Source organism: Nerophis ophidion, linkage group LG04 (assembly GCF_033978795.1).
Source record: "Nerophis ophidion isolate RoL-2023_Sa linkage group LG04, RoL_Noph_v1.0, whole genome shotgun sequence".
NCBI classification, from domain to species: domain Eukaryota; kingdom Metazoa; phylum Chordata; class Actinopteri; order Syngnathiformes; family Syngnathidae; genus Nerophis; species Nerophis ophidion.
The window spans coordinates 13,958,699-13,980,965 of NC_084614.1; the positions used below are offsets into that span (position 1 = coordinate 13,958,699).

General features: G+C 37.8%; 1 protein-coding gene across 1 annotated transcript in view; it reads right to left on the minus strand.

Annotated features, from left to right (window-relative positions):
• Positions 1-1,849: 1,849 nt before the first annotated feature.
• Positions 1,850-22,267, minus strand: part of fkbp9 (FKBP prolyl isomerase 9) — a 33,695-nt gene continuing 13,277 nt past the window's right edge. Inside the window, exons 6-10 of the mRNA XM_061897136.1 lie at positions 13,826-13,971; positions 10,042-10,231; positions 8,083-8,228; positions 4,708-4,871; positions 1,850-2,538 (exon numbers count right to left, since the gene is read on the minus strand). Coding sequence (XP_061753120.1) covers positions 2,359-2,538; positions 4,708-4,871; positions 8,083-8,228; positions 10,042-10,231; positions 13,826-13,971 — 826 coding nt within the window. The 3' untranslated portion in view covers positions 1,850-2,358. The remainder of the gene's footprint in view (positions 2,539-4,707; positions 4,872-8,082; positions 8,229-10,041; positions 10,232-13,825; positions 13,972-22,267) is intronic.

A 22,267-nucleotide genomic window follows, 5' to 3' on the forward strand; every position in this document is an offset into this window, starting at 1 on the left:
AACGCATCATTAATGGCCTGGAGAGACATTTTATCCTAGAGGAGACTGAGGGCAGCAGAGTGGAGACTGTGGAGTAAAGCTAACATTAGCATGTGCGTGTCTTCAAACAAGACTCAGAAAACTAGGAAAACCACGCTGCATTGAACGCATCATTCTCGGCACGAAGAGACATTTTATCCAAGAGGAGACTGAGCTCAGCAGAGTGGAGACTGTGGAGTAAAGCTAACATCAGCATGTGCGTGTCCTCAAACAAGACTCAGAAAACTAGGAAAACCACGCCACATTTAACGTATCATTCTCGGCATGGGGGGTATATTTTATCCAAGAGGAGACTGAGGGCAGCAGAGTGGAGACTGCGGTGTAAAGCTAACATTATCATCTGCATTTCCTCAAACAAGACTCAGGAAACTAGGAAAACCACGCCGCATTTAACGCATCATTTTCGGTACGCGGGGGTATATTTTACCCAAGAGGGGACTGAAGGCAGCACAATGGAGACTGTGGAGTAAAGCTAACATTAGCATGCGCGTGTCCTCAAACAAGATTCAGAAAACTAGGAAAATCACGCCACACTGAATGCATCGGTCTCGGCGTGAAGAGACATTTTATCCAAGAGGAGACTGAGGGCAGCAGAGTGGAAACTGCGGAGTAAAGCTAACACTAGCATCTGCATTTCCTCAAACAAGACTCAGAAAACTAGAAAAAACACGCCGCATTGAACGCATCCGTCTCGGCATGAAGAGACATTTTATCCAAAAGGAGACTGAGGGCAGCAGAGTGGGGACTGTGGAGTAAAGCTAACATTAGCGTGTATGTTTCCTCAAACAATATTCATAAAATTAGGGAAAACCGCGGCGCATTGAACGCATCATTTTCGGCATGAAAAGACAGCTTATCCAAGAGGACACTGAGGACAGCAGAGTGGGGACTGTGGCGTAAAGCTAACATAAGCATGTGTGTTTCCTCAAACAAGACTCAAGAACATAGAAAAGCCATGCCGCGCTGAACGCATCCGTCTCGGCATGAAGAGACATTTTATCCAAGAGGAGACTGAGGGCAGCAGAGTGGAGACTGTGGAGTAAAGCTAACATTAGCGTGTATGTTTCCTCAAACAATATTCATAAAATTAGGAAAACCACGGCGCATTGAACGCATCATTTTCGGCATGAAGAGACAGATTATCCAAGAGGAGACTGAGGACAGCAGAGTGGGGACTGTGGCGTAAAGCTAACATTAGCATGTGTGTTTCCTCAAACAAGATTCAAGAACATAGAAAAGCCATGCCGCGATGAACGCATCAGTCTTGGCGAGAAGAGACATTTTATCCAAGAGGAGACTGAGGGCAGCAGAGTGGAGACTGTGGCGTAAAGCCAACATTAGCGTGTATGTTTCCTCAAACAATATTCATAAAATTAGGAAAACCACGGCGCATTGAACGCATCATTTTCGGCATGAAGAGACAGCTTATCCAAGAGGACACTGAGGACAGCAGAGTGGGGACTGTGGCGTAAAGTTAACATAAGCATGTGTGTTTCCTCAAACAAGACTCAAGAACATAGAAAAGCCATGCCGCGCTGAACGCATCCGTCTCGGCATGAAGAGACACTTTATCCAAGAGGAGACTGAGGGCAGCAGAGTGGAGACTGTGGCGTAAAGCCAACATTAGCGTGTATGTTTCCTCAAACAATATTCATAAAATTAGGAAAACCACGGCGCATTGAACGCATCATTTTCGGCATGAAGAGACAGATTATCCAAGAGGAGACTGAGGACAGCAGAGTGGGGACTGTGGCGTAAAGCTAACATTAGCATGTGTGTTTCCTCAAACAAGACTCAAGAACATAGAAAAGCCATGCCGCGATGAACGCATCAGTCTTGGCGTGAAGAGACATTTTATCCAAGAGGAGACTGAGGGCAGCAGAGTGGAGACTGTGGCGTAAAGCCAACATTAGCGTGTGTGATTCCTCAAACAATATTCAGAAAACTACGAAAATCACGCCAAACTGAACGCATCCGTCTCGGCATGAAGAGACATTTCATCCAAGAGGAGACTGAGGGCAGCAGAGTGGACTATGGAGTATGAAAGAGGACCCAAGTAAGTTAGTGTCATTGTTTTGTCCTCAACAAGGACGCAGCTTGCCCAGCAGCGGTCTATGTCACCAGCACCTTGTGGGCCAATAGGAACTTTAGCAGACATGAAAATAAGGACTGCTCATTAGACTCAACCGAGCTTCAGTCTTCAAAGTAGCAAACAAAAAAATCTCTATTGGCACACAAGAAAAAAAAAAAAAAAAAAAAACCCGGAACTACCCCCCCACCCCTCCCTTTGGGTGCCGACCCGGGTCCCCCAAAACTTCGTCATAGCTCGTCGTGGGCGGCCTCTTCGTCCGCTTTGAGACGGAACTCGGCCGCCGTGATCTTGCCGTCGTTGTCGCGGTCCTGATTGTTGAACATGTTGTCGATGATGCGGTACGGGTCGAAGCCGGGCGCCAGGCGACCTTTGCCCTCGCTCACCTGACGCATGATGTAGTCCGTGAACTGCCGGGGACAAAAAAGCGCTGAATCAACAAATATTTAGTCACAGGAAAATAGGCCGAAAAATGTGCATGCTAACAGTTAGCATGCGGCATACCAGCTTGTGGGACTGGGGTGCACGACTGAAAAATTGACTAAAAAGTGAGCATTTACTTATGTTAACATGCTAACAGTTAGCATTTGTCACAAAACAAAGTTATAGGACTGAGGCAGTAGAACCGGCTAAAAAAGTTAGCATGCTAACAGTCAGCTTATGTCGCATACTAGCTTGTGGGACTGAAAAAATGGCTAAAAAGTGAGCATATACTAATGTTAGCATGATAGCAGTTATCATTTGTCACAAATCAAAGTTATTGGACTGAGGAGTACGGCAGTAAAACTGGCTAAAAAAGTTAGCATGCTAACAGTCAGCTTATGTCAAGTACCTAGTTATATGACTCTGGGGTAAAATGTAGTAAAATTGGCTAAAAAGGTTAGCATGCTAACAGTAAGCAGATATCAAGTACCTAGTTATATGAGTCTGGGGTAATATGTTGGAAAATTGGCTAAAAAAGTTAGCATGGTAACAGTCAACATATGTCAAGTACCTAGTTATATGACTGGGGTAAAATGTAGCAAAATTGGCTAAAAAGGTTAGCATGCTAACAGTTAGCATATGTCACAAAACAAGTTAAAGGGCTGAGGTGTACGGCGGTAAAACTGGCTAAAAAAGTTAGCATGCTAACAGTGAGCTTATGTCGCATACCAGCTTGTGGGACTGAAAAATTGGCTAAAAAGTGAGCATACACTAATGTTAGCATGCTAACAGTTAGCATATGTCACAAAACAAAGTTATAGAACGGTGTACGGCAGTAAAATTGGCTAAAAAAGTTAGCATGCTAACAGTCTGCTTATGTCGCAAACTTGTGGGACTGAGGTGCATGACTGAAAATTGGCGAAAAAGTGAGCATATACTAATGTTAGCATGCTAACAGTTAGCATTTCTCACAAAAGAAAGTTATAGGACTGAGGTGTACGGCGGTAAAATTGGCTAAAAAAGTTTGCAAGCTAACAGTCAGCTTATGTCAAGTACCTAGTTAAATGAATCTGGGGTAAAATGTTGCAAAATTGGCGGAAAAGGTTAGCATGCTAACAGTTAGCACATGTCACAAAACAAGTTATAGGACTAAGGTCTACAGCGGTAAAATTGGCTAAAAAAGTTAGCATGCTAACAGTCAGCTTATGTCGCATACCAGCTTGTGGGACTGAAAAATTGGCTAAAATTTGAGCATATACTAATGTTAGCATGCTAACAGTTGGCATATATCACAAAACAAAGTTATAGGACTGAGGTGTACGGCGGTAAAACTGGCTAAAAAAGTTAGCATGCTAACAGTCAGCTTATGTCAAGTACCTAGTTATATGAATCTTGAGTAAAATGTAGCAAAATTGGCTAAAAAGGTTAGCATGCTAACAGTTACCACATGTCACAAAACAAGATATAGAACTGAGGTGTACGGCGGTAAAAAAGTTAGCATGCTAACAGTCAGCTTATGTTAAGTACCTAGTTATATGACTCTGGGGTAAAATGTAGCAAAATTGGCTAAAAACATTAGCATGCTAACAGTTAGCAGATGTCGAGTACCTAGTTATATGACTCTGGGGTAAACTGTTGCAAAATTGGCTTAGAAGTGAGCATATACTAATTTTAGCATGCTAACAGTTAGCACATGTCACAAAACAAGTTATAGGACTGAGGTGTACGGCGGTAAAATTGGCTAAAAAAGTTAGCATGCTAACAGTCAGTATATGTCAAATACCTAGTTATATGACTGTGGGGTAAAATGTTGGAAAATTGGCTAAAAAAGTTAGCATGCTAACAGTCAGCATATGTCAAGTACCTAGTTATATGACTCTGGGGTAAACGGTTGCAAAACTGGCTAAAAAGGTTAGCATGCTAACAGTCAGCATATGTCAAGTACCTAGTTATATGACTCTGGGGTAAACAGTTGCAAAATTGTCTAAAAATGTTAGCATACTAACAGTCAGCATATGTCAAGTACCTAGTTATATGACTCTGGGTTATATGACTTTTTAAAAATGTAGTCCTGAAGACCAGAGGCAATGGGTTTAGTTCGGAGCTCGTTTTTGTCCTACAAGGACGGACGCAGATGCGACCCAGGATCTACGTACCTCAGAAGGCTCCACCAGCTGGTTCTTGTCCTTGTCCATCTCCGTAAAGAGGTCCACGGACACCTCGTCGTTCCAGATGAACATGTAGCCCTCGGGGAGTCCCTCCTCCATGTCCACCAGCTCCACGTCAAACACCAGCACGGCGCTGCCCGGCACCTCGTCGGCTGCACGCAAAGATATAGGACATAATTAAAAATTGATTTCCGAAGGAGTTGCGATTCTTATTTGTAACAATTCTTGCATAGTATGTGACCCCTCCCTTTAGAAGCAGCCTCAAGGATGGAACTAGGGAACTCCTGAATAAAATGAGGGGGGGGGGGGGGGGGGCACATAGGCTGTTCCTCAGAGCGTGGGGGGAGACTGTAACTGAGTGTACAGCTCCATGCGTTCTCCTCATGAGCAAAATTGAACTCTGTCTCTGCCTTATTCCTTGCTTCTTGTTCTGTTTAATAGAGAGTTTGGTGCTTAAACCTGACAATATTTATACCCTATACACCTCTATGTGTACATGTATAATAATGTACTGCAGCGGTCCCCAAACTTTTTTGTAACTGCGGACTGGTCAACGCTTGATAACTTGTCCCGCGGCCCGGTGGGGCTGGGGAGGGGGGTTCCCTTTTTTTTTTGTCATGAAAAAGGGAGATTTTTTGGGTTGGTGCACTAATTGTAAGTGTATGTTGTGTTTTTTATGTTGATTTAATAAAATTAAAAAAATTAATAAAAAATAAAATTAATAAAAAATTCTTCTGCGACCCGGTACCAATCGAGCCGCGCCCAGTGGTTGGAGACCACTGATTGGTTCAATTCTTACCTTGTTTAGATTCGTGACGACCTCATTAAAGTTATGCAATCAATGAGAAATATCAAGCAGCTAAAACGCACCAAAACATGGATAAGTGTGGAGAGAGCTTCTTTGCATTTTTCCCATCATGCCTAGCAATGGATTTAAATGGATGTAATTTAGAAGTTTTTTAAAAATTTTTATGGTGATTGGTAGTTTCTTATAATATTCGCAAAGTTCAGTGAGCAGGCCGTGTTATGTGTGACATGTGGTTGATTTTATTTTATTTTTTACTGCACAATGACTAGGGAAGGTTGTTTGGATTAGGTCATACACACTACAGGCCAAAAGTTTGGACACGCCTTCTTATTTCAATGATTTTTGGTTTTTTTCACGACTGTTTACTTTGTAGATGGTCACTTAAGGCATCACAAACTATGACACCTGTGACTACCTCTTGAAGCTCATGGAGAGAATGCCAAGAGTGTGCAAAGGTTGGCTATTTTGAAGAAATTCGAATATAAAACATGTTTTATATCTTTTTATATATACATTTTTTTGTTTGTTTAGTACATAACTCAACGTTTGTTCATAATGACATTTTTTTGTGGTCCTAGTTATTAAGAAAAATACTGTATCGTTTTGGAAACGGTAACAAAATATTGGTATCAGGACAACCCATGTTGTTCTGCGTGTAGTAATTTCAAGGCACAGAAGAATAAAGAGTCTAAAAGTGAATAATATCCATCATTTTGGGGGTTTAGTAGAAGATTTGACCATTTTTAACATGTTTTGGCAGGTAATTCTTACATAGATATTCCGTTAAAAAAAACAGGAAAACTTAACGATGGTTTCTTTCTGTTAGATCAGGGGTTGGCAACCCGCGTCTCCGGAGCCGCATGCTGCTCTTTGGCCACTCTGATGTGGCTCAGCTGCATAATCGCCGGCCCTCCGGATTTTGGTGCCTCTCCCGGACTTCAACCGGGGCTAACATTCTCCGATTTTCACTCGGACTACAATATTGAGGGCGTGCCGTGATGTCTTTACTTTTAACGTCCTCTACAACATGTCATCGCGCCCGCGTTTACACCATGCTATCTGCGTGCCGGCCGGACGCATGCATTTCGCTGCTTCTATCGTCACACGTATGAGATTGCAAGGCATACTTAGTAAACAGCCATACAGGTTACACTGAAGGTTGTGATATAAACAACTTTAACACTCTTACTAATATGCACCACACTGTGAACCCGCACCAAACAAGAATGACAAACACATTTCGGGTGAACATCCTCACAGTAACACAACATAAACACAGCATTAATACCCAGAATCCTTTGCATCCATGACTTTTCCTGGCTATATTATACACCCCCGCGCCCCCAAGCCCGCCCACCTCGACTGACGCACGGGGGGGACGACAACAGGGATTTGGTGCTAGCGGGTTGCATAATATAGCCAGTAAGAGTCATGGATGAATGGAATTCTGGGTAATTGTTATGTTGCGTTTATGTTGTGTTACTGTGAGGATGTTCTCCCGAAATGTGTTCGTCATTCATATTTGGTGTGGGTTCACATTGCGGTGCATATTAGTAAGAGTGTTAAAGGGGAACATTATCACCAAACCTATGCAAGCTTCAATATATACCTTGATGTTGCAGAAAAAAAGACCATGTATTTTTTTAACCGAATTCCGAACTCTAAATGGGTGAATTTTGGCAAATGAAACGCCTTTCTGTTTATCGGTCTTTAAGCGATGACGTCAGAACGTGACGTCACCGAGGTAATACAGCCGCCATTTTCATTTTCAACACATTGTAAACATTGGGTCTCAGCTCTGTTATTTTCCGTTTTTTCGACTATTTTTTGGAACCTTGGAGACATCATGCCTCGTCGGTTTGTTGTCGGAGGGTGTAACAACACTAACAGGGAGGGATTCACGTTGCACCACTGGCAAGAAATCTGCCGCCAGACCCCCATTGAATGTACCAAAGTGTCTCCACATTTGACCGGCGATGCTAAGACAGACATGGCACAGAGATGTATGGATAACCTGCAGATGCATTTGCAACGATTAAGTCAACGAAATCACAAAGGTGAGTTTTGTTGATGTTGTTGACTTATGTGCTAATCAGACATATTTGGTCACGGCGTGACTGCCAGCTAATCGATGCTAACATGCTACGCTAATCGATGCTAACATGCTATTTACGCTAGCTGTATGTACATTTAATGCAAAACAAACACTTACCAATCGACATATTTAAGTTGCTCCAGTGTCACAAGATGCGAAAGTCCTGATCGTTTGGTCTGCACATTTTACCAGCGATGCTAATAAGGCAGCCATGCTATGGGCCACTTCATTAGGTACACCCATGCTATGGCCGAATAGCGTCAATAGCTATTCGCTCAATAGCTTCAGTTTCTTCTTCAATTTCGTTTTCGCTATCTGCCTCCATACTCCGACCATCTGTTTCAATACATGCGTAATCTGTTGAATCGCTTAAGCCGCTGAAATCCGAGTCTGAATCCGACTTATGTCGCTTTGATGTACGCCAAGTACAGATCTTCCTTCCAGTGTGTGGAGGACTTACTGACGCCTCGCTCTCCGTAGCCCAGGTGAGGAGGGACAACCACGTGCCTCCGCTCGCCCACGCACATACCGATAAGCCCCTCCTCCATGCCAGGGACCACATGGTTGGTCCCCAGGACAATGTCGTAAGTTTTTTCGTAGTTGTAGCTGGAACAGACACACACATATTGATTTTAGTACCCTAATCGGTTGCCTGTGCGATTATTTCTATGACAAAACACATCACACGGTGGTGCTGTGACTACAGCCTATAAGGATTGACTTGAAATTTCTCACACTGCCCAATGCGCTCTACAGAAACGCTCACTGTGACTATTGATGCAACTGTTAGATTGGTTAGAAAACACATCAAGCAAAACTTATATATGTATTACATGAATGTTAGCATGTCTTATATATGTTTTAGATATATGTGAGCATGTCTTTTATATGTATTACACTTTTGCGAGCATTTGCGATGAGGTGGCGACTTGTCCAGGGTGTACCCCACCTTCCGCCCGGATGCAGCAGAGATAGGCTAAAGCGACCCCCTGCGATCCCAAAAGGGACAAGTGTTAGAAAAAGGATGGATGTATGGACGTATGCGAGCATGTCTTACATAGATTAGATTAGATTAGATTAGATAGTACTTTATTTATTCCTTCAGGAAAGTTCCATCAGGAAAATTAAATGTATGCAAGCATGTCTTATATATGTAATACACATATGCTGACATGTCATATATATATATGTATATATATATATATATATATATATATATATATTATTACACATATGCTAACATGTCTTATATATGTATTACACGTATGTGAGCATGTCTTATATATGTATTACATGTATGCAAGCATGTCTTATTTATGTATTACATGTATGTAAGCATGTGAAGTGAAGTGAATTATATTTATATTGCGCTTTTCTCTAGTGACTCAAAGCGCTTTACATAGTGAAACCCAATATCTAAGTTACATTTAAACCAGTGTGGGTGGCACTGGGAGCAGGTGGGTAAAGTGTCTTGCCCAAGGACACAACGGCAGTGACTAGGATGGCGGAAGCGGGAATCGAACCTGCAACCCTCAAGTTGCTGGCACGGCCACTCTACCAACCGAGCTATACCGCCCCTTATTTATTCATTACATGCATGTCTTATATATGTATTACATGTATGCAAGCATGTCTTATTTATGTATTACATCTATGCAAGCATGTCTTATATGTGTATTACACGTATACTAACATGTCTTATATATGTATTACATGTATGCAAGCATGTCTTATATATGTATTACATGCATGTCTTATATATGTATTACATGTATACTAACATGTCTTATATATGTATTACACGTATACTAACATGTCTTATATATGTATTACATGTATGCGAGCATGTCTTATATATGTATTAGATGCATGTCTTATATATGTATTACATGTATGCAAACATGTCTTATTTATGTATTACATGTATGCAAGCATGTCTTATATATGTATTACACGTATGCAAGCATGTCTTATATATGTATTACACGTAAGCAAGCATGTCTTATATATGTATTACACGTATACTAACATGTCTTATATATGTATAACATGTATGCAAGCATGTCTTATATATGTATTACATGTATGTAAGCATGTCTTATATATGTATTACATGCATGTCTTATATATGTATTACATGCATGTCTTATATATGTATTACACGTATGCGAGCACGTCTTATATATGTATTACATGCATGTCTTATTTATGTATTACATGTATGCGAGCATGTCTTTATATACGTATTAGAAGTATGCCAACATGTCTTATTTATGTGCGCGCACGTGGCACAGTTTTTAGGTAATGGACTTTTTAAATAGACTTTTTTCAAATATTATCTATGACATTGCGCCTTTTGTTTGAAATGAAAGAAAAAACAACGTATAGAGTGTGAGTCAAAACAAGAGGTGAGACTGACGTGGAGTCCAGGCTGCTGCCGTCCAGCAGGGAGGCGTTGTAGTGGTACTTGACAAAGTCGCCCTTCTTGCTCATCTTCTCGCACACGTCCGGCTTGTGCGTGACAGTCACCTCCGTCTTGTCCGCCGGGTTGTGGAAGTCCACAATGAGCACGTCGAACACCAGGACGGCCGAGCCGGGGATCTTGGAGCCTGGAAAGAAGTGGGAAGTGAGACGTGGCTGTAGGCAACCAACTAACTTAAGGTTAGTGAGTTTTTCTTTTGAAATGTCGGGTTGGAATCAAAACTAGATTTGAAATACTGAAAATGCTCCATTTAACGCCTCTTGATATCGTAGCAGCTTGATTTAGCTCTGTATGCGCTTTAAACCTTGCTGCAATTCAATTATATTCCCATTCTTGGACGATTTGATTCAGAATGGCTTCTGGAAATATATAATAAATATATCTTCCACAACAGGTTACAGAAGTTTCTCTTTTGGCTGCCCTATGACAGATAAGTTTCTAAAACAATGTAGTCATTTTTTATTCTGGAAAATGTGTTTTAAAAAAATTAATATTAGTCTTTTAAAAAAAAATAAAAATAAAAAATAAAAAAAAAGAGTTCTCGGGGGATTTTTAAAAGTTGTTCTTGAAAATTTGTAATAAAAAATGTGGTTCATGAAAACGTGTTTAAAAAATAGGGTTCTGGATTATTTCTTCAAAAAGGGTTTGTTTAACATTAGTCTTAAAAAATATGGGTTCTACAAAATCTTTTGAAAAAGTGGTTCTTAAAAACTAGTAATAAAAAACAGGGTTCCTGAAATGTGTTATAAAAAAGGGGTTCTTGAGGGTTTTTTGTGTGTTTGTTTTATTTTTTTAAAAAGGTGAAACATTTAGAAAAAAAAAGGGTCTCGCTCAAGATTTGTTTGAAAAAACAAGCTCTTGAATATTTTTTTCATTTTTTTAAATAACGGGCTGTTGAAATGTAGAAAACATTTAAAAAAGGGATTCTTGAGAACTCGTGTTCAAAAAACGAGCTCTTAATTTATTTTTACATTTTTTTTTGTTTTTTAAAGGGATTATTTAATATTTGTAAAAAAAAATAAAAAGGGGCTTTGGACATTTGTTTTTAAAAAATTGGTTGTTGAACATGTTTTCCTGATTTAATTATTTTTTTTTTTTTTAAATAGATTTCTTAAACAATTGTAAAAAATAAAAAAATGGGTTCTTGAAAATCTTTTTAAAACAACGTTTTCTTGAATTTTGTTTTTAAAAGGGGTTCTTGGAGAGAAAAAAATGGGTTCTTCAAAATGTGTTTAAAAAATTAGTTCTTAAAATGTTTTTATTTAAAAAAGGGTGCTTTATTTATTTAGAATGGTTTATTTGTTCAAAAAATTGGCTGTTGAAAATTATTTATTTTAAAATTGGTTCTTGAATTAAAAAAAAAAAAAAAATGGGATTTTAAAAATATTGTGGGAAAAAAAAGTAAATAAAGTAGTTCATGTCACATTTGGGGTTGCAGCTTGCTGCGGGATCGTTCCTCCAAAGCAACACGGACACTCCAGACAAAACGTCAAGGTAGGATCTGATTTAATAAATACACTGTACAAAATAGAAAGAAACAAACAAAAGAAAAAGCGTACCAAACGCACGGGACGCAAAGGCGACAACTTAGCACAGGAATCAAGATGGAAAATAAACCAACGTTATAGTTGCATACCGCAAACAACGAATCCACACCGACTGTGGCGAGCAACGTGAATAAATAGCTCTCTGATTAGTGCTCAACAATAGGTAACGCCCCAAGCACTAATCAGAGACGGATGAAACTAATTAACAGCCATAGTACCCAAAACAAACACCCAAAGTGCACAAAACAAACACCCAAAGTGCACAAAACCGGAACTAAGGCAGTCCAAAACTAACAAAACATAACTTAACAAAACATGATCCGGACCACGGATCATGACAGTTCATGAAATTTTTGTTTAAAAAATAGTTTTTACAAATTTTAATTAAAACTTTTTTTCGGAGGGGGTTGGGGGGGTAATTACAAAAATAATGGGTTCTTGAATATTAAAAAAAAAAAAAAAAAAGTAGTTCTTGAAGATTTGTTTGAAAAAAAAAAAACTGAAAAAGTGGTGCTTAAAAATATGGAATGAAAAAAAATGGGTTCTTGAAAATGTGTTTAAAAGTACAGGTTCTTGATTTTTATTTTTATTTTTAAATAAGGGGTTCTTGAAATTTTGTAAAACATTAAAAAAGGGATTCTTGAGAAGTAGTGTTCAAAAAACGGGTACTTATTTTTTTATTTTAAAATGATTGTTGAATATTTGTAAAAATAAAAAGGGTTTTGGACATTTATTTAAAAAAAAATGGCTCTTCAAAATTTTTTTTAATATAGGTTAAATATAGGTTCTTAAAAAATTGTAAAGAAAAAAAATGGGTTCTTGAAAATCTGTTTTAAAACAAAGGTATCTTGAATTTTGTTTTTAATAAGGGTTTCCTAAAAAAAAAAAAAAAAGGGGGGGTTCTTGAAAACGTGTTTAAAAAATTAGTTCTTAAAATGTTTTTATTTATAGAAGGGTCCTTTATTTATTTTAAATGGTTAATATGTTCACAAAATTGGCTCTTGAAAATAATTTATTTTAAAATGGGTTCTTGATTTTTGTTTGAAAAGGGGATCTTGAAAAATTGTGAATTTTTTTTTAAATTTTGCTCTCCTTTTTTTTAAAGGGTTCTTGAATTTTTTACAAAAATAAAGTGGTTCATGAAAATGTGTTTAAAAAAATAGTTTTTACAAATTTAAATTTAAATATATATTTTTCCAATTTTTGGGGGGATATTTATGAAAAAAGTGGGTTCTTGAAAATGTTTAAAAAAGCAGGTTCTTGAATATATATATTTAAAAAAAAAAGTAGTTCTTGAAGAGTTCTTTGTAAAAACCTCCCAAAAAAGTGGTGCTTAAAAATCTGTAATGAAAAAAATTAGTTCCTGAAACAGATTCTTGAAGTTTTTTTTTGTTTTTCTTTAAAAAGGTTTTTTAAAATGTGTAACAAAAAATGGGTTCTTAATAATTAGTTTGAAAAAACAAGTTCTTGAAATTTTGTAAAACATTAAAAAAGGGATTTTTGAGAACTAGAGTTAAAAAAATGGGTTCTTAATATTTGTAAAAAGAAAAAAGGTTTTGGATATTTGTTTTAAAAAATTGGCTCTTCAAAATGTATTTTCAAAAGGGCATTTTGATTTTTTTTTTTAAATACAGGTTCTTAAAAAAATTGTAAAAAAAATTAAAAAATGGGTTCTTGAAAATCTGTTTTAAAAACAACGGTTTCTTGAACTTTGTTTTTAATAAGGGTTTCTTGAAACATGAAGAAAAATAAAAAAGGGGTTCTTGAAAATGTGTTATAAAATTAGTTCTTAAAATGATTTTATTTAAAGAAGGGTCCTTTAATTTTTTAAATGGGTTTTGAAAATTTGTTGAAAAATTTGGCTCTTAAAAAATTTTTTTTTTTTTAAATGAGTACTTGATTTTTTTTTTTTTTAAAGTGGATCTTAAAATTTTTTTGTGTTTTTAAAGGGTACTTGAAAATTTTACAAAAATAAAGTGTTTCTTGAAAATGGACACATTTTCATTTAAAACAATTATTGGATATTTGTAAAAAAAAAAAAAGGTTCTTAAAAATGTGTGAAAAAATGTCGTCTTCAACAAATAATGGCCATTTGTATGCAAACTGATTTTTAACTTCTCACTTTCTCATGCACTCCAAATCATGACATTTTGACATTACAAGCTCAGACGTACCTGTGCCCTCCTCTCCGTAGGCGAGATGTGGCGGGATGGTGATGGTGCGTCGCTCTCCCATGCACACGCCAATCAGACCTTCATCCATGCCGGCGATCACGTAGCCCCGCCCCACATAGGTGTCGTACGTACGGTTGCGGGAGTGGCTGCAAAAAAAAATGAACAAACATTCATAAATGGCGGCGAAGGTCAACTCAAAAAGTGTCTGGTAGTCGCGTGCGGCTCGATACTGAAATATCTCAAATCAAAATATGGATCCTTGTAATACTTGACTTCTTTGAGAACATGTATATCATTAATGGGACGATACTAACACTTGAAATATATAAATTTTTACATTTTAACACACACATCAGTTATATTTGCACAAAAAATATCAAGCCTGAATTTTACTCGGTATCGTACATGACTCGTGTTTGGGGGCACCAAAGCCCTAACAGTTCCTACAAAAGGCTACATTTGTCCAAAATGTCTTACTTAAATGGCAATAAAAAAAAAAAATGCAGTTTTTAATGCCCATTATCCACAATCATTTTGTGAGACAAGAACACACGTCCCTTTCTCTTGTCTGTGGGTGAAAAAGTGCTAGCAAGAGGCGGCTAACAACACAGGTAATCAGTACTGACCTATTCCGTTTATAAAGCCCCCCAAAAAACCTCCATCAACGTTTTATATAACATGCTGAAATGATCGTGTCATATTTTAGTCATCCAGTAATCAATCCATGAGTTTTTTATATTAATCAAGTAATTCAGTGGTTCTCAAATGGGGGTACTGGAAGGTATCCCAAGGGGTACGTGAGATTTTCTAAAAATAATCTAAAAAAAGCAGCAATTCAAAAATATTTAATAAATATATTTATTGAATAATACTTCAACAAAATATGAATGTAAGTTCATAAACTGTGAAAAAAATACAACAATGCAATATTCAGTGTTGACAGCTAGATTTTTTGTGGACATGTTCCATAAATATTGATATCAAAGATTTCTCTTTTTGTGAAAAATGTTTAGAATGAATCTCTATTACAATCCCTAAAGAGGGCACTTTAAGTTGATGTAGAAATCTTTATTTATAATTGAATCAATTATTTTTCAACAAGTTTTTAGTTATTTTTATATATTTTTTTCCAAATAGTTCAAGAAAGACCACTACAAATGAGCAATATTTTGCACTGTTATACAATTTAATAAATCAGAAACTGATGACATAGTGATGTATTTTACTTCTTCGTCTCTTTTTTTCAACCAAAAATGCTTTGCTCTGATTAGGGGGTACTTGAATTAGAAAAATGTTCACAGGGGGTACATCACTGAAAAAAGGTTGAGAACCACTGAAGTAATCCAATGACTATTTTAGGGAAAATAGTTGAAATGAGTTGATATTTTTGTACTTACAATAACCTACTATTTACCTTTTTTTTACCCTTTTCTTTTACATTTGTTGAATATCTTTTACCTTGTTTTGTAGTCTGTATTCCTTTTTCCACTTTTATTTACCCTTTAACCTTCCCTTAAACTAATTTTACTTTTTATTTATCTTTTTTTGCCTTGCATTTACCTTCTTAGCCCATATTTTATCTTTTATTTACCTTCTAGTACCTTTTATTTACCTTTGTTGACCATCTTTTACCTTGTTTTATTGTCTGTATTCCTTTTTCCCCTTTTATTTACCCTTTAACCTTCCATTAAACTTATTTTACCTCTTATTTATCTCCTTTTGCCTTCCATATACCTTCTTAGTCCATATTTTATCTTTTATTTACCTCCTCTTTACCTTTGTTGACCATATTTTACCTTGTTTTATTGCCTGTATTCCTTTTTCCCCTTTTATTTACCCTTTAACCATTCATTAAACTTATTTTACCTCTTATTTATCTCCTTTTGCCTTCCATTTACCTTCTTAGTCCATATTTTATCTTTTATTTACCTTATTGTACCTTCTGTTTACCTTTGTTGACCATATTTTACCTTGTTTTATTGTCTGTATTCCCTTTTCACCTTGTATTTACCTTTGAACCTTCCATTAAACTTATTTTACCTTTTATTTATCTCCTGTTGCCTTCCATTTACCTTCTTAGTCCATATTTAATCTTTTATTTACCTTATTGTACCTTCTGTTTACCTTTGTTGACCATATTTTACCTTGTTTTATTGTCTGGATTCCTTTTTCCTCCTTTTATTTACCCTTTAACCTTCCAAACAAACAAAAATCCTGATCTACGATTTGACTCCCCCGAATGGCCTTAACGCCGCAAAACAGAAGCGGGCTGTTCTGAAAACATCCCCCGAGGACACAGTGACCTAGTGGTTAGAGTGTCCGCTCTGAGATTGGTTTGTCGTGAGTTCAAACCCCGGCCGAGTCATACCAAAGGCTAAAGAAAAAGGGACCCATTACCTCCCTGCTTGGCACTCAGCGTCAAGAGTTGGAATTGGTGGTTGAATCGCCATAAATGACCCATCACCCTTGATCACCTGCCTGGGAGGTGAGGGGAGTAGTGAGCAGCAGCAGTGGCCGCGCCCAGGAACATTTTTTGGTGATTTAACCCCCAATTCCAGCCCTCGATGCTGAGTACCAAGCAGGGAGGTAATAGCTCTCATTTTTATAGTCTTTGATATGACTCGGCCGGGGTTTGAACTCACGACCTACCGATCTCAGGGCGGACACTCTAACCACTAGGCCACGGAGTAGGTTATTTGCACAGCTATGTTATTTATTTCACGTAGAAAAAATGTCTTTCTATTTTATTTATGTTATGTAATTCTGTGCTACTTAAACAGTTGAATAAATAAATAAATAAATAAATAGTAAATACCCATCTTGACTAAGTGGGTTAATAAAAGTGCCACTGACTGTTTACTGCCTCAGTGGCTTAGTGGTTAGAGTGTCTGCCCTGAGATCGGTAGGTTGTGAGTTCAAACCCCGGCCGAGTCATACCAAAGACTATAAAAATGGGACCCATTACCTCATTACCATGAATTGATTAACGTGGATCTCGACTTAAACAAGTATAAAAACTTATTGGGGTGTTACCATTTAGTGGTCAATGGTACGAATATGTACTGTACTGTGCAATCTACTAATACAAGTTTCAATCAATCAATCAATCAAAACCCTGCTTGGCACTTAGCATCAAGGCTTGGAATTTGGGGTGGAATCATCAAAAATGATTCCCGGGCGCGCCAACCGCTGCTGCTCACAGCTCCCCTCACCTGATCAAGGGTGATGGGTCGAATGCAGAAGGATTGAAACTTATATTAGTAGATTGCACATTGCAGTACATATTCCGTACAATTGATCACTAAATGGTAACACCCAAATAAGTTTTTCAACTTGTTTAAGTCGGGGTTCCACGTTAATCAATTCATGGTAGCTTTTGACCTCCCTCCCTCCTCAACGACACCTGGGAGTCGAACTTTGCTTGCATTGCCTGCAGAGCGCCCCCGGGCCTATTGACACAAAATCACTACACCCAAGACAATGGGCATATAAACAAACTCCCACCCTACCCCCACCCCACGCCTTTACCATAGCTTGATACCCCCCTGGGGTGATGGACAGTTGGATAGTGCCTTTTAGCGGCAGCCGGCCTCCATGGCTCCAACCCCCCCCCTGTTGCAAGTTGTTGTAATTATATGTAACATGTTTATGTGTGCTATGGCAAATTAGATTTTTTCCCTTGAACTCAGTCTGGACGCCCTCCCAAGTATCCAGCCTTTGAATGATATTTTTTTTACTCTCCCCTCCTTTCCCAATATCATCTTTGCCGTAAGTGGCTGATCCGTTGTCGGTCCTGTTCTTGTCTCCCTGTAATGCATGTCTGCTCTTAGTTGGACTGTGCCGAAAATGTAATTTCAGTTCTTACATGTCTTGTACATGTTAAAGAATGGATTATAAACAGCAGCTTGAATCTTGAACTTACCTTTTATGACCATATTTTACCTAGCATTCACCTTCTATTTGCCTTGGGTGACCATCTTCTACCTTGTTTTATCGTCTATATTAATTGTTTCCCTTTTATTTACCTTTTTTTTTTTAACCTTCCATTTAACTTATATCACCTTTTTTTTAACTTATATTACCTACCATTAAACTTTCATTTATCTTCCATTTACCTTTATTGACTGTATTGTACTTCTTATTCACCTTCTTTTACCTTCTATTTACGTTCGTTGACCATCTTTACCTTGTTTTATCATCTATATTCTTTTTTCAACCTATTTACCTATTTTACCTTCCATTTAATTTATTTTACCTTTTACCATGAATTGATTAATGTGGACCCCGACTTAAACAAGTTGAAAAAATTATTGGGGTGTTACCATTTAGTGGTCAATTGTACGGAATATGTACTCTACTGTGCAATCTACTAATAAAAGTTTCAATCAATTTCAATCAATTGTATTTACCTTCCATTTAAATTTATACCTTTTATTTACCTTCTTTAAACATCTTACACCTTCTTTTATTTTTTTGTATTTTCTATTTTCCCTTCATTTATGTTTTATTTATCTTAATTTATTTTATCTTTACAATTAACTTATTTTACATTTAATTTACCCATTTTTTATTTACCTTGTACTACTTTATTTTACCTTTTCTTTTATGTTTGGTTTACTTTCCCTTGCCTTCTATTTAACTTTGTACAGTTTACTTACCTTTTAATTACCTTATTTTTAAATAATTTTATCTTCCATATTTACCTTTTATTTACCTTCTTTTACCTTTATTTTTCCAATTCTATTTAATTTTTTACTGAGTTTACCTTTTATTTACCATCTTTTACCTTCTATTTAACTTGTTTTAAGTTCTTTTAAGTGGACCGGATTTTATTAATTTTTATAATTAACTTATTTTGCATTTAATTTACCCATTTTTTATTTACCTTGTCCTACCTTATTTTCCCTTTTTTTTAGGTTTATTTTCCCTTGCCTTCTATTTAACTTTGTACAGTTTACTTACCTTTTAATTACCTTATTTTTAAATAATTTTACCGTCCATATTTACCTGTTATTTACCTTCTTTTACCTTTATTTTTCCAATTCTATTTAATTTTTTACTTAGTTTACCTTTTATTGACCATCTTTTACCTTCTATTTAACTTGTTTTAACTTCTTTTAAGTGGACCGGATTTTATAATTTTTTATTGATACACTCCTGTGATGAGGTGGCGACTTATCCAGGCTGTACTCCGCCTTCCGCCCAATTGTAGCTGAGATAGGCACCATGGATGGATGGATGGACACTCATACAATTAATTGAAGCGACAGAATATAAATCAAAGCTTTTTTCTAACCGATTAATGGTTGCGGCCTTATAATATTTTCAGTATTTTGGTTCATTTAACTTCTTTCTTGAGTGCATTGATTTCACAAAGTGCATGGCAACGGTGGTTTTAATCCGAATTACTCTCAATGATAAAAATTGGTACAACTGTTATTTTTATGTTAACATAAATAACATTTATGGCGACTGAGCTGTCAGTTTTTCAGGGTAGAAACTGGGACTTTAGTTGTGTGAAGAATTGAGCACACTGATAAGGCAGACGGCATGCGTGACCTTCTAGGTGAATGTGTGGGGGTTTTATGGGGTTTTATGGCTCTTGATGGCGTGTCACAATGACGGAGAGATGTTAATGTTACGTTACTGGAGCTAAGGAGGAACATGTGAGGCCTCCTGGTCTTCCACGGAATACAAAACCTCTGCTTCAGACAGTACAATATCCTTTGTTAACCATTTCCTCCGGTCAAAATCATCACATGCCATGAGGCTGCTGTGTGGAAGGATGAGGGCGTGGCTCCCTGGCTGCTCTGCACGCCACAATCTTGCCAAAATACTATTTCGCAGAGACATTTGTACACCATGAATTCTTAGTGTGTACGTTTGATTTTTTTTTTTTTAATGCAAGTGCTCGGGCCCAGCGAAGCCGGCGGCTTTTCTGGGTGTTGTTGATAAATGGCTTTGGCTTTGCATAGTAGAGTTTTAATTTGCACTTACAGATGTAGCGACCAACTGTAGTTACTGACAGTGGTTTTCTGAAGTGTTCTTGAGCCCATGTGCTGATATCCTTTACACACTGATATCGCTTTTTGATGCAGTACTGCCTGAGGGATCCAAAGTCACAGGCTTAGCCGCTTACATGCAGTCATTTCTCCAGATTCTCTGAACCTTTTGATATTACAGACCGTAGACGGTGAAATGCCTAAATTCCTTGCAATAGGTGGTAGAGAAATGTTGTTCTTAAACAATTTGGTCACACTTTTGTTGACAAAGTGGTGACCATCGCCCCATTCTCGTTTGTGAATGACAGAGCATTTCATTGAAGCTGCTCTTATACCCAATCATGGCACCCACCTGCTCCCAATTAGCCTGTTCACCTGTGGGATGTTCCAAATAAGTGTTTGATGAGCATTCCTCAACTTCCTCAGTCTTTTTTGGCACTAGTGCCAGCTTTTTTGAAACATGTTGCAGGCATCAAATTCCGAATGAGCTAATATTTGCAAAAAATAAAGTTTAGCAGTTCGAATGTTAAATATATTGTCTTTGCAGTCCATTCTATTGGAATATAAGTTGAAAAGGATTTGCATATCATTGTATTCTCTTTTTAGTCACGATTTACATACAGTTGTGCTTCTACATGCACAACTGTATGTGTGTCTATATGCATCCATGTGAAGTGAAGTGAATTATATTTATATAGCGCTTTTTCTCTAGTGACTCAGAGCGCCTTACATAGTGACACCCAATATTTAAGTTACATTTAAACCAGTGTGGGTGGCACTGGGAGCAGGTGGGTAAAGTGCCTCGCCCAAAAACACAACGGCAGTTACTAGGACGGCGGAAGCGGGGATCGAACCTGGAACGCTCTACCAACCAAGCTATACCGCCCGAATAAACACAGCTCGTGTCTGTTTACGTTTGTCCTTATATACCAGGGGTCGGTGAGCCGCATGCGGCTCATTAGCGCCGTCTTAGTGGCTCTCTGGAGCTTTTTCAAAAATATATGAAAAATGAATGATGAGGGGAAAAAAATGTTTTTGTTTTATTTTGGTTTCTGTAGGAGGACAAACATGACACAAACCTACCTAATTGCTATAAAGCACACTGTTTATATTAAACATGCTTCACTGATTCGAGTATTTGGCGAGCGCCGTTTTGTCCTACTAATTTTGGCCATCCTTGAACTCACCGTAACTTGTTTACATGTAGAACTTTCTCCGACTTTCTAAGACGTGTTTTATGCCACTTCTTTTTCTGTCTCATTTTATTCACCAAACTTTTAACATTGTGAATGAATGCACAAAGGTGAGTTTTGTTGATGTTATGGACTTATGTGGAGTGCTAATCAGACATATTTGGTCACTGCATGACTGCAAGCTAATGGATGGTAACATGCTATTTAGGCTAGCTATATGTACATATTGCATTAATATGCCTCATTTGTAGCTATATTTGAGCTCATTTAGTTTCTTTTAAGTCCTCATAATTCAATTTACATCTCATGACACACTATCTGTATGTAATATGGCTTTTAATTTTTTGCGGCTCCAGACGGATTTGTTTTTGTATTTCTGGTCCAATATGGCTCTTTCAACATTTTGGGTTGCCGACCCGTTACACACTAAAAGGTGCACATAAAATCCTTTAATTTTTCTCAAAAATCCACTGCAGAATGCAATTGGTTGTGCTTACCGACCTCGACATTGTGTAATGATAAGTATGACCAGTAGGTGGCAGTGGCAGTCACACACAAGATATACTGTAAGTGTGGACTGCAGGCTGACACATGTTCAATAAATGACGCGAGCAAGCACGGGTAAGCAAGTAAGCCCAAAACTTTGATGTTTCATTGAAAAACCTGTCAAATTGTTTCAGTCCGACTTTGGTACGCTACGAAGCCGTGCCGCTTGACGGATTGTCGGAGCAATCCGGCAGCCGTAGTCAGACGTGCTGTGCCTCAAAAAGCCGAGATAAACGTCCGGATCTCGGATGATGCTTTGCTACTTTCAGCGCGACCCTGAAAGTTGTCCGTCCATCCCTCTTACCCCTTAACGGCAACACTGTTCATAAGATAAAACGTGTCTGTGTCTCGTATATTTGCAGCTGCAGCTTCAACCTCCCACTCACATTCCTTCCAAGATCAACTGAAGGGTGACCTCCAATAAAGCCTAGTTATAATGCACGACCAATAGAACAAAACCCTGCGAGCGGCAGTATTTCTGTGCGATTCTATTCGTCTTCATGTTGACATAAAAAGGGACAATATTTCAGAATAACATTCAGGTCGATGATGTCCAATTTATTCTGATTGGAAAAAGTAACTTCCTTGCCTTACCGAGTCTACTCAATTCACACATAAAGCAATGCTGCCACCGAGTGGCTATTGGCGGAATGACACGTTGAAGCTGTTATTTTTAGTAGCGCTGCACCTGTGGATATTTT